The sequence below is a fragment of the Falco rusticolus genome, chromosome 1, assembly GCF_015220075.1.
Source record: "Falco rusticolus isolate bFalRus1 chromosome 1, bFalRus1.pri, whole genome shotgun sequence".
Taxonomy (NCBI): Eukaryota; Metazoa; Chordata; class Aves; order Falconiformes; family Falconidae; genus Falco; species Falco rusticolus.
The window spans coordinates 38,861,709-38,878,452 of NC_051187.1; the positions used below are offsets into that span (position 1 = coordinate 38,861,709).

The 16,744-nt window shown below is 42.3% G+C and overlaps 1 protein-coding gene across 5 annotated transcripts in view; it reads right to left on the reverse strand.

The window, feature by feature from the left end:
- Window positions 1-3,444: 3,444 nt before the first annotated feature.
- The window catches only part of CLTCL1 (clathrin heavy chain like 1), a 38,650-nt gene continuing 25,350 nt past the window's right edge, over window positions 3,445-16,744 (reverse strand). For 2 of the 5 annotated variants that reach the window (XR_005102235.1, XR_005102234.1), the window contains 12 exons: window positions 16,546-16,710; window positions 16,118-16,225; window positions 15,588-15,755; window positions 15,357-15,506; window positions 14,409-14,540; window positions 13,865-13,975; window positions 13,124-13,294; window positions 12,103-12,324; window positions 11,409-11,429; window positions 9,050-9,125; window positions 4,715-8,038; window positions 3,445-3,832 (listed from right to left, as the gene is read on the reverse strand). Coding sequence is in view for 1 of the 5 variants with exons in the window: in XM_037375238.1 (XP_037231135.1) it covers window positions 7,923-8,038; window positions 9,050-9,125; window positions 11,409-11,429; window positions 12,103-12,324; window positions 13,124-13,294; window positions 13,865-13,975; window positions 14,409-14,540; window positions 15,357-15,506; window positions 15,588-15,755; window positions 16,118-16,225; window positions 16,546-16,710 (1,440 nt within the window). In the remaining 4 variants the exon portion in view is untranslated. Of the gene's footprint in view, window positions 8,039-9,049; window positions 9,126-11,408; window positions 11,430-12,102; window positions 12,325-13,123; window positions 13,295-13,864; window positions 13,976-14,408; window positions 14,541-15,356; window positions 15,507-15,587; window positions 15,756-16,117; window positions 16,226-16,545; window positions 16,711-16,744 lie in introns of all 5 variants that reach the window. The other 3 variants (XR_005102237.1, XR_005102238.1, XM_037375238.1) reach the window with 2 other exon arrangements.

Genomic DNA, 16,744 nt, shown 5'->3' on the forward strand with positions numbered 1-16,744 from the left:
GGCGGCCGGGGCCGTATTTCAGGGCCGCGCCCGCGGAGGGGCGGCCCCGGCGGCGTCACATCCTCACGCCGCGGGGCGGGGCGCGCACCCGGGGGGGGCGGCGGGAACCGGCGGCGGCTGCAGCGCGGTCGGGGCTCGCCGGCGCCCCCGAACCTGCGAGCAAACGCGCGGCGTAGTGCCGCAGGGGCCGGCCGGGAGCCCCCCGGGACGCGGCAGCACCACCTTCCCCCGGCACAGCGGCCCCGGCCCGGCGCCCCGCGGGCAGCACCCGCAACCCGGCGAGACCGGCACAGCAGCGCGGCCGCCGCTCCGGGCCGGGGGCGGGTAGGCTGCGCCGCTCCGAGCCTGCGATGCCCCCCTGCCCACTCCTGCCCTTGGGCTTCCATCGTCCCTCACTCCCTGAGGAAGGGAGAGAGGGAAGTGCCAGGGCAGCAGTCGCCTGCGAACGCCTGACACTGGCATCGGGAGAGAAACCAAAAAGATCCTCCAATTAAAATTAAAAGACTGCCCGGGCTTGGTTCAGATCACAGTTATTTTAGAGGGGGGTTTATTATCTGTTGCTCCTAAGTAATTAGGCCGTGCAAAGAGCAGCACTACCTGGTTTTGCTTTATCAGCAGACAGAGGAAGACTGCATTGTCCTTCACTAATTCACATCTGAAAGCTGCATTTACAGAAACGCTGGAAAGAAACCAACAGTGTTTGCTTTTCCCTCTGGGATCGCACAGAAAGCAGGGAACACCAGAGCTGGATGCCGGAGCTGTGTTCTCCCTTTCACCTGGAGCAGCCACCCTCTTCCAAAGAGGGAACCTTTTGTGTAAGGAATGCCCGCTGGCCACGCACGGAGCATGCTCCTGTCGAGACTTGCTATCTGTGCACTTTGTGACATGATTTTTGCTTAACAAGGCTCCACGCTCAGGCAGCAGGATTCCAGCTGCCAGCCCCATCTGAAAGCCGGCACCACAGCTATGTAGCTTGGCAGCTCAACTGCCGGCGGAAGGACCATCTGGGAAACTGAAGCACCTCTATTCTGCCAGGATTAAAAGCAAATGAATACGTACATGCCTTGCAGAACTCGTTGCCAGGTGAGGCCAGAACTATACATGGTTTCAGAACAGAATTAAGACAGTTGCAGAGGCAAGTCCATGGGGAGGTAAGGCGGAAATGAACATGCAAAGGGAACACAGCAGGAAAAAACACTCAGAGTCCCAGGCACTGATGCAGAGCAGCTATTCCAGTTCCAGGTAGCAGTACTGGAATGGCAAAAATAAGAGAAATCCTTTCAAAGATGGCAAACAGAAATGCATTTGGATTTCTGGTTAATCTCTGCCACTCCCCACTACTTTTCCATCAAATGATGATAACGTTCATGTATGCCGATAGACATGTATATGCACTGCCATGAGGCCATAATTACCTTCACAGCAAACACTGGCTCTTGGAGATTCCTGAATCAAGCCAGCAAGGCCTGTGCACAATCTCATCTTGTCCAAGAAAATACTATGCCACATGCTTAATTCACATCAGCCTCGATGGGATTCACAGAAGTGCATACTTTGCTGAACAGGGAAAGGATTATTCCTATATAATCACATGCAAATCACAGGCCATCTCAGCTTGACCTCAAAGAAGCTGCTAACACTACTTGTCAGCAGAAACCCTGAAGAAGAGCATCAAAGTAAGATAATCAGCAACCCCTGAAATGCTGGAGACTGCAAAAGGTGCGCTTTAAATCCTGTGACTTAGGTGAAAGCAAAGACTTGGCTGGACTTGCACTGTCAAGAGCATCTCCTAGGAAATGGGTGGTCAAAGCATAAAAGAGCAACTACTGTTATGGACAGGACATCAACTCCTCTGCCTTACTGCTCTCACTTCAGGAGTTTTCACGGAAACAACCCTCTGACAATCCAAACCCACTTCCCTTGCTGGTGGCTGGTGCTTGTTTCTGCTGCAGTAGAAATACATGAGAATCACAAAACAGGTGCTGCTGCAGCCTGTGTATCTCATGGCACCCCTCCAGGCCCTAATAATCAGAATTAAAAAGAACTATTGAAGATGAAAGCAACTCTTGTTATTTTTTTTTTTTTTAAACACAAACACCGATTGCAGGCAGAGCTTTCTGCATCCTACGAAGCACATAAACAGTGACCACCCTTGCCCCTCTGCCAGATAGTTGTTTGGGGTTTTTTTTCATTTAATTGGTACAGCTTGATGCACCCAGCAGCACACCATGGGTTCAGAGACCTTCAGTGGTCAATATAGGGCAGGTAACTTCATGTCATATGCCCTTGAAGCAGAGAATCTCTTCATTTCACTGAATAAACAGCTACATTATCTGAATTCTTACAACTCATCACCTACTGCAAACCTTTCCATGCATTATCAATCCCCATCACTTGGGGTCTTACAGTAAAATAAGACAACTCACTTCCTCCCAGGTTCCCTGATAAGACCAAACAATTCCTTTATGCATAACAGATCCTACGCACGATGGGCTTCAAGGAGAAGTGATCATATTGAAGATCTGAGTCAACGTTTCCCTAGCTTTCAAGTGTGCACAGTAGGAGCTACTGTAACTATAAGGAAGATGGTGCTATTCCAAAACAACTTGCATGATTCCCACTTGATCACACATGCAGAAAAAGTTCTGTTGATACTCAAGATTATTCACTGAGATTACCAAGACTGAGCCTCTTGAGAGCCCAACAGAAGTAACCATTAACACCTGAGTGGGCCTGACTCATCCCAGAGGACAAGTGAAATCCACGTACTGCATTCAGCATTCATAGGTTATCATTCTGCTATCAGACCACTGTCACAATTCCCTCACAGCACGATATATTACTGAAAGAAACTACTCCAGCTGACAAACCCCATGTCCCTCACCCTCTAACTGGGGAAAAAAAAAAAAAGTATCTTCCAAAAGGAAAGCAATTAAAAGATTTACCAACCACCTCTTCCCACCCAAATACACTCCTGGCTTCCCAGCTGGATAACCAGCACTTTGGGAATTTGTGCTCTGCACAATATTGGAAAGCTCGTTGCTGTGGAAAAGAACATACCAGATGAGTTTGTAATTCTTCCTTTCATAACCACTAGGGAAAAAAGGAAAAAACCAGATTTTTTAGATTAAGAGATTTAAAAATCTTGATTAAAACCACAGTAGGCAAAAAACCCCCACCAAACAAAAAAACAAACCAAAACAAAAAAAACCCACACCTCAAGTCATTGAACCACACAGGAGAATGCATGACAAACTCAGAACTTGACTCAGATTTTTTAAATTCCAACACAAAGCAAGACAGGACCTCACTAACTGTATTTCAAATTCATCCCATCTTAAGCTTAAAAGCTGGCAACTTTACAGTCTGTTTTAGCTGGGAAGAAAATGGATGGATTTTGCTACCTTCCTGAAAGATCTAGACTGAAACACGTAACTATGCTAAAAGTTTTGCAGCATTTTATTAGTAGAACATGAGTCAGGATCTGTCATTACCTTTGGAAAGATGCCCAGGAAAAACACATAGTACTGAAAAACTGGAAAGCTGTACTAGCAACAAACTTTTTGAAGGCTGAATGGTTGCTGAAGTAGATGGAGCAGAATAAAAAGACTCCAGATCCATTGAGCTGGATGACGGGGTGCACCTGCAGGTTGCTATAGCAAGTGTTAGTTCACTTGGAAAACCACAAACTAATTATGCACCAATGTCACAAAGTACTCTGGTATCATTAAGCACTCTCCAGCCTTATGTCACACAACATTCTATCACAAATTCAAGATGCCCCAATTTTACTTTGTGGGAACAAACGAGATTGAAGCAGTCTTGGGGTACTCTGTAAAGCAAAAAAAGAAATACAGTCAGCTTAGAACCAAGTGACAAACCAAACCATTTACAACAGGAAGGACCTAGAAAGACTGAAAGAAGTTCTACAGACAAGAAATACACCTTGTCACAAGGTAGTATGCACACTTCCTAAACCGTTTGTTATAGTAACCTGGTACACACAGTGCTACTTGTTCCAAGATTTGCAAGATTTCCACCTCAATTTTTTTCAGTGCAACTTGGATCCACTGTCATGCTGGTTTAATCACGCTGAGAATTACTCTGTGGCCAAGTTCTAGCTCGTCAACTAAGATGTCGCACACTGAAGCATAAACATTAACTATACAGCAGTTGAACAGTCAGCTTTGCCCAAGTATACCATGTATGCCTAAGTATAAGAGTTATGCATGCTCGTTAAGTGGGCATCAGACAACAAAGGATTTGTTTGTGAGGTTTAATTCAAAAACCAGAAGAAATCTCTTATGCTTCTGAGTAACTGTTGCTTGTTTTGCCAGGGGAAAAAAAAAAAAAAAAAAAGTTGTTCCTTGTTTTATGCAGCCTTACTAAGGGATCCACGTCACACTAAGTGCCAGCTCTCAGCACTGGAGTTGCTAAAAAAGCAGCAGCTATTAAATCAAAATTAAGTTTTGGACCTTACAGTTACTACTGTCTTTCCCATATCATTCCTATAATTTGTACAAACTTGAATAGGCTTCATCTGCCTATAATTTTTGTCTTTTAAGAAGCAAAATGACTTAGGAGCATTTTCTTCTGCTATGCTACCTTTTAACTATAGAGCCCTAAAAAGGGGTGGGGGGTGGGGAGAGGGAAGGGAAACAGGAGTTATATAAAATACCACAACATTATATAGTCAGTAAGAAACAGAACTTACCCCAGCAATGCCTTCCTCCTGAGTTTATGGGGCTGGCTCATCTGGCTGAAGAGAGCCGACAGCAGCTGCATCCACCAGAATTCTGCTTCTAGCAGCTTTGTTAGATATTCTCCCTCCCCTTTCACTTGGTGTTTGTACTGGAAGAAACCAGTAACCTTTAAAGACGCAAGGAAGCAAAGGACAACATAAGAAGCAAAAACGCTAGGCACAGAGCGCACAGCGGAATGCTGGTGAGAGTTCTATGCCAAGAGAAGCACATGTCCTTGCAGTCATTTGTGGAGAGATTGGCTTCCACCTAGCTCTCAAGACATTAAAGCAGCTGGACAGCAACACTTGTTAATTACTTGTCATTTCAGATGCCAGATTTTCAGTTGCCTAAAGCTTGCCAAATTGGGGAAAATCCACCTAAGGTCTGACAAGAGCTATTACAGAAGGAAATCCATACTCTTGTTCCTCACAGGAAAAGAATGACTCTGTAAAAGCCGTATGTAGGTTCAAGCAAATTCCTATCTAACAGTATCATAAACCCAGAGTTGAGTCTTCAGATGCTGCACTCTGCAGCATGTTCTGCACAAAGTGAGTATTCTATATGACAGCACTAGCCCGATCGCACTCAAGTTGTGGGAATTCATGAGCAGCTGGTGTTGAAGGAGGCTTTCTGCAAAATAATTTTATCTAAGTTGTCAAAAACTTGGTGGCCACTACAACTTCATAAGCTGCATTAAATCCTCCACTTAACCCACTGAAAGAGAGGTTATTTCCTGCAGAGACTGACTTTAACTGTTAAAGAAACAGTGAAGTGTTCTGGTACACAAGAGTGTGTTCTGCCCCTTAGGTACAGCTGCACAGTAATGGTAGGGAGCATATGTTTTTAGATACATTTTAGAATGCAAGATCACAAAGTTTATAAAAGACATTACAGTTAGCAAAAGCTTAAGATACCAGGAGAGCAACTAAAGCAAGAGTATTCAGAGCTGGCATCTTTGCTTTCCTTGAGAACTCAGTCATTCCTGTAATTAGATTTCTAGACTGAAGTTATTAAGGATCCCCAGGCTAGCTCAATTCTTTACAGGTCATGAGCTGTTCTAATATTTAACCTAGCAGTTTACTGTATTTCACCATCAGCTTGTACTTGTTGCTATAAAGTGACAGTAAGTTTTTAAATTGAGAGGAAGGAAACTTCTAGAGTCATACTAATCCTAGAGCTCATTTCTAGCTCCAGCTGACTTATCCAAATTCCTTTTGACCCACAAGGAACTGCTTACAACAGAAGTACCATGTCTGGAAAATAGCATGCTACCTGGCAGATTCCTGCTAGGAATAAGTCTGTACAGAGTGCAGATTTGCTTGAACTCATTAGCTGCTCAGTATTTCAAGGTGAGCTGCTGGCTGCTGATCAGTACAAAACTGTGGTTAGTAAACACTTAGAGCACTCTGGCCTCTATCAGGCAGGTGCACACCACATCTCTTTGCCATTGCTGCTGTAGCACAGTGACCAAGAGAGAAAATATGTTAGTTAGGGTTTTGCCAAAGCATAGTCTGCTGTTTCTGATTTCACAACCCTAACAGTCTCTACTAGTTGTCATTTAAAGGTGTTTTGCCCTGTTCAAGTAGAATTCAGTATGAACAGGCATAGCTTACCAGTACGGCTGCTATATTGATGTATTTTTGTGGAGAAGACACTAACTGCAGCACCTCCCTCACCACAGGACTGAGCTTTTCCAGTCCTATGAATGAAATCATGTAAGCATGTGACCATCTCCTGCAGCATGACCTCCACATGTGACAAAGCGTGCCTATGTGTCCAGTGAAGAGACAGCAACTCCCTTTTAACTTAACTGTTAAGACATCCATGTTAGGTGCTTTGACACAAGCTTCCCTTTTCCTGCCTGGCATCCTTAGTTGTCAGATTAAGAAACCTGATGCTATTAGTGGTACTGTATTACTACTAGCCAGTCCCCACCCCCAAGATATTAAGACTAGAACCACACAGTGGATACTGCAGTTTTACATTTATAGTTGGACTTTTATAATATTCAAGATTAGCACAAGATTCATAACCATAAATTATACATTGTTATCTAAGCACATAAAACGTTAATGATACATGTATTTGAAGTGGCACAAAGTAATAATACATCCCTGTTGGCATTCTCAAAGAGGTGGGTGATGGACACGCTGTTGGTGCTACTGCAGCATAGCAGAATGGAGTCACGGCACCCTGTTAATTCAGGCGGTGCTGACTCTGTCCACCAGACAGGGTCAGAACATGGTGTGGCAGGAAGCCAATGCCAGAATCAATTAAAGGTGCAAATAAAAAGTCAGGATTATGGCCCTTCCCTACTGCCTCAGTATTTTAGCAGTGCGACCCCACTCCCTAACCCTGACACTGTGCTCTTGCATCTCTAGTGCTTTGGCAGCCCATGCACACTCCTATGTTCACTTGCCACACATAGCTGAGGTTTCCTTTAGTACCATTTAACGTCAATAAGTAACATGCTCTCTTCTTGTTAAACAAAAGGATCTGGGAAGTGTTTGCTCTCTGGCATGAGAAGATTTATTTTCTTCAAGTCTCAGATCTACTCCAGAAAATATAGAACAGACTCCAACAGCATTGAACCCCAACAGCATTATCATCCAGAAAAGGAAACTTTCCCAATATTTCTCTAAACATTCAGAGCACAAATATTAGAAAGCTCGTTTTCTTTTGCACATAAGACTGCAAATAAAATGGGGTAGTCAGATGTACACAAGCTTTCAACAATTCATTATTAACGAGATGCTTCACTGAATTGTTAACAACCCTGCTACTTCAGTAGCTTCAGCTAAAGCTTTAACAACTTTGCGCCAGGCAATTTCCCAGCTGCCTTCAATGGGCTCTGCAAAAGAAAAAAATATGCTCTCTTCCCCCTGGCCTCAAGCAGTTATTGCTATATGAGTTAGTGAAATAGTGCCTTAACTTCAGACAAGAGTCTCACAATGTCATTAACAAAAGCTGCCTTTCAGAAGTTGAAATGTAACCGGACAATAATCAATAAATAACAGTAACAGGCATCCCGTTGAAGTCTCCTCACTGAGCCAGGCAGCAAGTGTGTTCAACCAACAGAAGGTCATCTGTGCCTTTAGGACCATTGTACACTTCTTGGAGAAGTTAAAAAGGGACGGGAAGGAAGAGAACAGAGACAGTGAAGGTCTGTCAGAGAGCTAGTTACATATTGAAACCATAAACAGGCGGCTGGGTGAATCCTGGTGCTGTGTATCCATATGGGAAGTTTGCCTGGGGAGGTACTGCACTGGGGCCTGCTGTTAACATCAACTGCTGGCCTAGAAAAGCATAAGAAAAAAAGAAAGTTAGTTTAAGAACTCAAGCTTCCCTAATGCTAGCATACCATGGGACAGGATTATGAGGCTTTAGCTAAAAATCAGCCACTGTGCAAGCATACACTAGCAAGTCACACTATTACTCATCATGCACCACAGAGTGGGCACCTGGGCCGTCTGCCCTTGCTACCAGAAAACTACAAAAGCAAGGCAGGACTCAGAAGAAAGATGAGCATCAACTCATCTTGACATGATAAACATGGCTTGTTTTGAAGAGACCATACTGAAGGCCAAACAAACTGATATTATTTAACTCATGCATGGTCAGAACTGAAAAGTAAAGCAATTCAAGCACATAGTTAGGTCTGTTAGGTCTCACAGTCTGGCGAGTGCTGCAAAAGGCCTGAGCATACCTTGACAGACTTGTCTTCATCACTATGACCACACATGCCTCATGCATATGTTAAATTCAGGTTAACATTTACATCAGACAGTGAACCAGTCACATCCTTCCCTTACCAGCCACTCTAGGTGCTTGTTAGCAGAATGCCTCTTCAGAAGGGCTTCTAAAATAGCAGCATACTTGAGGGCAGCCATGTTTTTTTGGCTGTATGTGTCTTAAAATGGGTGAGCTAGAAAGCCAGTCTGCCTTTCTACTTGGAAAAGCAGAAAGCAGACACATTCCTCTTAGACAGGAATAACAGGAGGAATTTGCATGCTCTCTAAGTTATTCCTGGGGTTGTGTACACCTTGGTATGTCCTGTCACCATACTGAAAGACTATTCCTAAGCTAGAGTTCTGAGCCATGTAAGAGGAGCAATACTTTAGCTGAAGAGCAGAAGTACTATAAGAGTGAGATGTCACTTCAAAATATACAGTTCATGTAGCAAACAACCATTTTACTATCTAGTTGAAACCAGTTTACTTTGACTGGAGGTAGTAATTTAAGTTACCTCCACAAAATGAGACCAGAGTGACAATAGGTAACCAATTAAAACCAAGTCTTTCACCTACCAAATACTATTGGAGTGGGTTCAGTTACTTGTTCCTCTTCTTTTCTTAGGCTTTCAGAAGCATCAAGTTTATCGACCTACATCGAAGCGAACAGGAGATTTATGAAGGCCTTTTCTAGGAACTGCACCATCGTGTGAAGCTTTTCATGCCTGGTACCTTAGCTGTCAAGTGCTCCTTTTACTAATGCAAGTTGGAGACAACAGATGTCTGCATGTTCCCAGCAAGCAATGTTGTAAACCTGCCCTCCCAGCTGCTTTAGATTTATTGCAATAAACAGTAGCTGTCAAATGCAACTGAGACCATCATTACCTTCAAGCAAAGCACTTTTTGGGGCCCTATTCTAGTCACTGTTAACTCTATGACCCAGAAAACAAGCCCATCAGATTGCAGGTCAAAGTATTACTTCAAATGGGCCTAGCCTAACCTATACTTATGTATTAACCTGCAAATCCTCTCCCCTTCAATGAGAGCACCCAGATACATGGAAATATTCTAGACTCACTAAGTCTGATATTATCTAGGACTACAGCCTAACCTGGGCTGCAGAGTGCTGGTTTAACTATATTAGTATTCACATAAACTTCTAGAGGAAACTCTAGAACCATCATGGAAAGTGGTCTATAGTATCAGCTTTATATAGATCCCAGTGCTGTCAAGTGAAGCTCTGTTCACGTTAAACACATTTGTGGAAGTGCTAGAGTAATGCAGGAGCCCTGAACACAAATTCAAATTGGGGGGGTGGGGGGGTGGTGCATAATCTGAGAAGGCAACAGTACCTTCCTTCTCTCAGGTTTAACAAGTTATATCTTCAATGAGAGATCTGTTGACACTGAAGACTGCAAGGCATTAAAACAACAACCCCACACAGCTTCACATCCAGATACAGCCAGTACTAACATCCTGGGCAAATCTACGTTTAGCCTAATGCTGTATTTCCACTACTCCTCATCTTCTCCCACTGCAACAATCATATCTGGTCTGAGAAGTGCTGCAATAGAGGTCTCTATTATACTTCAGAGATGTTATCTAGATCTGGTGTTTAACAGTTTACTGGAATTTTTGAAGTTTGCAACTCAAATTACTAACTTGAGTGGCAGTAGGTCTGTAACCAGTTCTGTCAGCTGAAGAGCTCTTCAGGGTAACACTCTAAATATTGGTGCTACAAATGCTATCCATATTACCATAGATCAAAGCAATTGAGAGCTATCAGTTTCAAACTAGTTGTATTGCTCTACTTACAACCTGGGATTCCTACTCTCTCTTGGATTAGACTTTCCTCTTTACTGCCCCTAAAGCATTAAGGAACTCTGAACAGCAGTGTAGTTACTCCCTCTGTTGGAGGGACAGCAAGCATGCCGAGAGCAGACATCCTGAATAAGGGACAAGAGCAGCTCTCCAGGAAAGCCTAAACAGCTATCTGCTTTGCTGCCTATAACTGAAGTTGTTCAAAAGGTTTCCAAACGAGCATCATCATACTTTGTGAGCCTGGCCCCTTCTGGGACATAGGCCGTTCTGTGCTTTAGCACGTTTTTATGCATAAAAGAAAGGTAAGTTCTGGAAGACGTATACACCCTGCTGGTAAACTAGTCTATTATTTTGTACTTTTGAAGTTAGTTACGTGACGATTTTAGACATACCACACTGAAGGCCCATTCTAATTCCATGTTTTGCAGTTAATTCAACAGACTAAATTAGTTCCACTGTAAACCACTTTCACCATGCAGATTTTCCTTCTGGCAAGTTATCCCGTATTTAGTACATGTAATTACTTGTAAATCCAACCAGCAGTTTAAAAAGCATTATTTTAGACCTAAATCTCACATGGAAGAGTTTGGGTGAACTTGTGTGGCAAGTTTCTCCTCGGTAGAATATAAGGAGGCAGCAGTGTTCAAGATCTGTGCAAGTACTTTCATGATATTTAACAGGCAAAAGGTTTGAATAGCAGCATTAAAGCTTCTGTAAACTCACCATGCCTGAAAGATTGCACTCTTCAGTAATTTACAGCATAACAAGCAATTTGCACTTAAACCACATCCTGTTACACGGCAACTGCTTTTGTTTACTCATGAACAGCATCATCCCTGCCACAATATATCTGTAATACAGTGAACCAGGGTCTAAATACTCAAGACCTGCTCAATCACTTGCTTCTGTTTCCCATGATGAGGAGCAGAGTCTGGTTGGATTTTCAAGTTGCTTGTGAATAGTTACCCTTTTAGCATTAGAAAGTGAACAGGAAATGAGTTAGAGCTAAATTACACTGCTCTTCTGGCAGAAGCTACAGCTAGATTCCTGTAAAAGAAACCTAGGATATCGAGGGACACAAGTGAACACAAAGAGTTTGAAATCAGAGTGTCACCTTATAGAACAGCCCATCAACCTGCAAGAAAATTCAGAGGGGAATACTTAACATGACTTGATTAGAAGCAACCTGAATCACTTTTAGATTACACATTTTAATGAAGTTTTTTACTGGGATGCCCTATGCAACCCTACAGCCTTCTAAGGAAGGATCTTAGCTTAGTATATTACATCTGTTTGGCACAAACGTTTCAGGACCACATATTATCAGAATCTCTCCTCTCAACTGAGGACTAGCTATTGGTATCAGCATTGTACACCCAGACTACATATCCAAAGTTCTGTTTTCTTTTTTTTGGGTGGGAAAAAAAGTCTCAGTAGTCTACTCCTATGGCTATATTCTCTGCAACAAGAAAACTGAGTACTTCAATAGTTTCATAAAGTAAAGAGTGATACAAATTGCCCTCACCAAGTTTTCAGCTTCATCAACTATGGAGCTGCTCTAAAAAGCACACAGTTGCTTATGTCCACTGTTAAAAGCCAAAGTTTAACTAGACCTCTTTCAAGTCCAAAGGCATCCATTTATAAGTTTTGCCAACTAGCCTAAAGGTATTAAACCCACAGAACTTCATAGATGACTTAGTCTATGAAGAACAACAATATTTCAAATACATGCAAAGAGCTCTGGTTTGCATAATGCTAGTCATCCAGCACACTGGAAGTCTTAACTTTTTAGCCTATGCAATACTCACTTTGGTAAGGTACTCTCTCATCACTTGGATGAAATAAGGCATTGCAAAGTCCATGATGTTATGCCTCCATGCCAACTCAAGGACTACATCTGGGTGCAGCAAGTCGTAACATGTGAAAAGGCAGGCTGCAAAGCACTCCTGCTTGCCTTCTTCCAGGAACCACTGAAGCAGCTTCTCAGCCAGCTCAGCATCTTTGGACTCTGCAGCATACTGCATAGCATCCTACAGAAAAGGAACAACAGTTAAGCTTGACCCTTGCTTGTCAGCATCTCACTTTATACCTTATGTGCATGTTATTGCTAGCTAGATAAGCCAGATTATTTGCCATACCATGAAGTCAGGTCTTTAACAACACCAGGCATGTTCTGTAGGAGCAAAGTTACAGAACATACACTCAGTTAAGTCCTCTTATTTTGAGGCAACCCAGATACTTGTATTAACATTATTCAACAGGCTTTCCTTAAGTACCTGAAGTGACCTGATGAGATTTTTAGTTTTGTGGCAGAATAGATAAACAATCTTTCTGGTATCCCACCTACCTCACCATTAGATATTAAGGACTGCCCACAGTAGAAGAGATTATTGCATCAACTGCTTGCTATGTGGCAAGAGAGAAGATTATTCATCAGCTCTTCTACAGAATAGGCAAGGACTGGCCCATGTGAACTCACTACAGGCTTGAAAACCATACCATTGTAATCCTGCTTCATTTGTACCCTTACAAGGGCATAAATCTTCAGTTCTATGGAGGATTTTCTGTACTGATAAGAAAACTGTATGGATGCAATTGATTGATAAAGATAGGTCTACAAGTACAGGATAACATTATGAAATTTGATTTTAAGATACACATTCGAAATTGCAAACTCTTCTGCTTTAAGAGTCTTCACTTAAACTAAGCGAAGGGCTAAGACTAATTAGAACTCCAGATTTGAAACTAATGAAACATTCAGTATCCAGAATATCTATGCTTCATAGCTCTGACTTCTTTTTGACAGGAAGAAAGTCAGCATTAACTCACCTTATATAGACGGTCTTTCTTGCACAGCTCCACACTCTGTTTCCAGCGGTTGTTACCCTTATACAAGTATGCTGCAATACGCCTAAATTCAATTAGTTCGTGCTTTTCCAGACGCTGAGCCAATGTTATGTTATCAAAGTTGTCATAGGCATCAATGGAAGCTCTCAAACCCTGTTTGAGAGAGAGTTATTACACATGTTTCCAAATGGTAATAGGCAAGAACTACAGTAGAGAAGCATCTGAAGCACAGTGCACAAGTGTTTAGGTTCTGCCAGCTGGATACTAACACTACAGCTACAGCTTGTTTACCCTGCATGTTCCATGCATCTCTCCAGAAGATCATTTTTAACAAAGCAAGATGCTAAGGTCACACTGACTTCACTTAACAGGACGGAAAAGCTAGTTACCTTTAAAAGACAAAGTGTGTCTTCCAAATAGCAGCCAATGAGGCCAGAAGCAAATCTGTTTACAGAAGTGTTGCCCAGCAGAGTACACACCTGATACTGACCTTTATGAAGTCTAGAAAAACAACTGTGGCATCTGCATTGCTTGCAAATTATCACAGTGTCTCAAGAATCCTGCCTACTAAGGACCAGATTCTGCCCCCACTACTACTACACTGCCTAAGTTATCTTCTACTCAAGGAAATTACTGTGTCAGCTACAGAACAACCAAACTATGGCCTCTTTTTGTTGAAGAGGAGCATCCCTCAGGCCTAGTAATCCATTTTGTGAGGCTCACCTGGTAATCTTCCTCCTCTGTTAAGAGGTTGTTTAGTGCTTCATTAACTCCTTTGTTGTTGTGGTTCTGGACTGAACGCAGATAAGGCTTTACTAGAAGTAGCTGATTAACCTGGAATTAAGATGTTTCAAATACAAGATAAGTATACCAATTCTCACACTTCATACTCCTAAAATAGGTTCCCACTTATTATTACAAGAATTTGTGCTTACCAACAAAACCCTTCAGACAAAGCACCTTGTACTGTCAGAAGTAAAATAGAACAGCCTTCCAGGCCAGTTATGCTAACTCTTCCTGTATCAAGCCAGGATTGAGCTGCTTCTCAGGCCTTTGTACTGGAGGCAAAGCTACCTGACAGATGTCAACCTGTTTTCCAGCCAGAGACTGGAGTGTCTTAACTTGAACAAGAGGATGTTCTACATTTTCTACTACATGTGGGAAAGATGAAAGTAAAAATAGTTACATCATCCTGAAGAAACTGCTATTACTCATTACTGTGAAGAGATTACAAGATTTCTTGTCATCTGCCAGCTCCCAAACTCACCTTTGAGAAAAAATTGACTGTCCTGGTGTGATCCAGTCGTGGAGATAATACAAGCAGGAGATCATTGATCAGCAGAGGTTTGTAGTCCAAGTAGAACTGCAAGGCTTTGTAGTACAGCTCCACATTGGCCACCTGCATGGTTAGACTAGTTAGTACTTCAAACACAAGTAAGCCTAAGGTCCTTGGTTCAGACCACTTAACACAAAGTTTATCTGACTCTTAAGTAACAGCTTAAGTTTCCTTCTAGAGGCCAGAAGTGTTACACCTACATGCAGAATTCCTGTTCAATCTTATGACTGCTTCCTGTGCCATCTGCTTCCAGACAGTGAAGACACAAGCTACCAGGGGTAGTACAAACCAGTTCTAACCTAATCCAGTTAGGAGATCCTGGCACAGATAGCCCACTACTCTTAATGTCAGCATTTGCTGAACTCCTGAAGCCAGTAAAGGTTGTAGGCTTAACCAGTAAGTTGTTGCCTTGAAACCTTAACACCAGTAAGAATGTGTTGTCTTGATCCTTGCCTAAACTAATAATTAATTCACTATTCTCTGCTGTATTCATGGGACTGCTAAAACCAATTTTCACACCAAAACAGCTGCGAACATTTGCAGAGATCTTTCAAGACCAGTTACAGCCTCAGACTTAAACAGCACTCAGCTCAAAGGTATTAAGGAAGTTAGGCCTCTTGCTTGTGACCTATGACCCTGAGCAGGCTCTGCAAACATTGTACTAGCTGCTGCCACTCAACAGATGTACTGCACAGCAGAAAATGTAGTGTATAGAATTAGATTAATTCTTGTGCTAAAATGACTGGAAGTTGGTTTAAGTACAGCAGGAAAATTGAGTAGCTTAAGCAAACTCATTATCTAAACAGCAACTCTGTTGTGTGTTTTTGCCTCTGTTCTGAAAGAAACTTTCAGCATGGATTCAGTTAACTAGCTACTTACCTTGGCAATTATGTCTTTAAACTGCCCTTCTTTCCAGGCATCAGTGGGATGATTCATCATAGTAATTATTGCATTATCATACTCCTCATACTTGTCATAGAGAAATACAAGTTCTGCCCAGAGATGAGCCTGTTCTGCAGCTCTGAGTACCTAATAAAACAAAAAATCCGTCAGTTTGATTCCCTGACAGCTTTCCACCTTCACTTGCAGTGTAGCTACCTTACTGTATACCTTTGGAATATTAACTCTAGACCAGAAGAGCTCCAGATGCTCCCTCATTTTCTGAGGCTTGAATTTGGAGTATAAGATGGCAAGTTCAGTAAACATTCCCATGTGAGCACGCTCTAGGCCCAAAGCAGCTTCCAAAAGGGCAATCAGTTCTTCAAAGTAGCCACGATCCTAGATGTTAGGAAAATAAAGGATAAATTGCAAATTCATAACCAACTGGCACTTAAAGCTTACTAAAACACACATTTGCTGAAACTCAATATGCTTTGCTTTTCTCTCCAAATAAGAGCACTTAGATTTGTAAGACACTGTTCCAATAAGACAACAGAATTGCAGAAGAAGAGCCAGTGAGAACTACCACTCTTACATTTACTACAGAAAAAATGCATGAAAGCTATTAGGACATGGAGATGGGAGGAAGAATAAATTTAAGTATCAGTCCCCAGAGGGTATTGGGTTTTATCTGTAACCACTTTACTAGCAGATACACAAATTCTGTTTAAAGTCTTCTAGGATATTAACAGTAATCTAACCTGATAGTAACTGATCAGCTCTTCAAGTTCATCAGCATGGATGACTATGTGTAAACCACAGATCTGTGCCAAGCGGAATTCCTTTCCATCCACACAGGCGAAGCAGACCTGTAATGAGTTAGCAAACAGTTAATGCAAGAATACTGCAGTGCTGAATCTCCTTACATTAAAGGGAAAGTTAATTAGCAAAGCTTTACAAAATTTGAGGCTTATGTACAATTCTAAACAGATGTTTCTGGATTTATAATCTCTGCCATTCATTTTACACTTTTGAATCTCAGCTTTGTTATCTCGGCCAAGATGACAGCTTGTAAATCTGTAGACATACCCTATAACCAGAAACAGTTAGCAAGCTACTATCAGAAATAAAGCTACAGCTCAGAAGCAACAGTATAGCACATTCTGCAGACTATTAAAAAACAAGTTACCTCCTTCCAAGTCCTTGTGCTGTTGGCTTTGCGGCCACTGTCCACCGCTGCCTGATACTCTCCAAGGTGCACCAAGGTAGATGCCAGGCGAGCAAAGTTGGATACGTTGTTATAAAGTAGCTTTGCTGCTTCATACATCCCCTCTTCATAACAGCGATCACCAACCTGGTTTAAGAGTCCAAGGTAAACAAGGGTAACA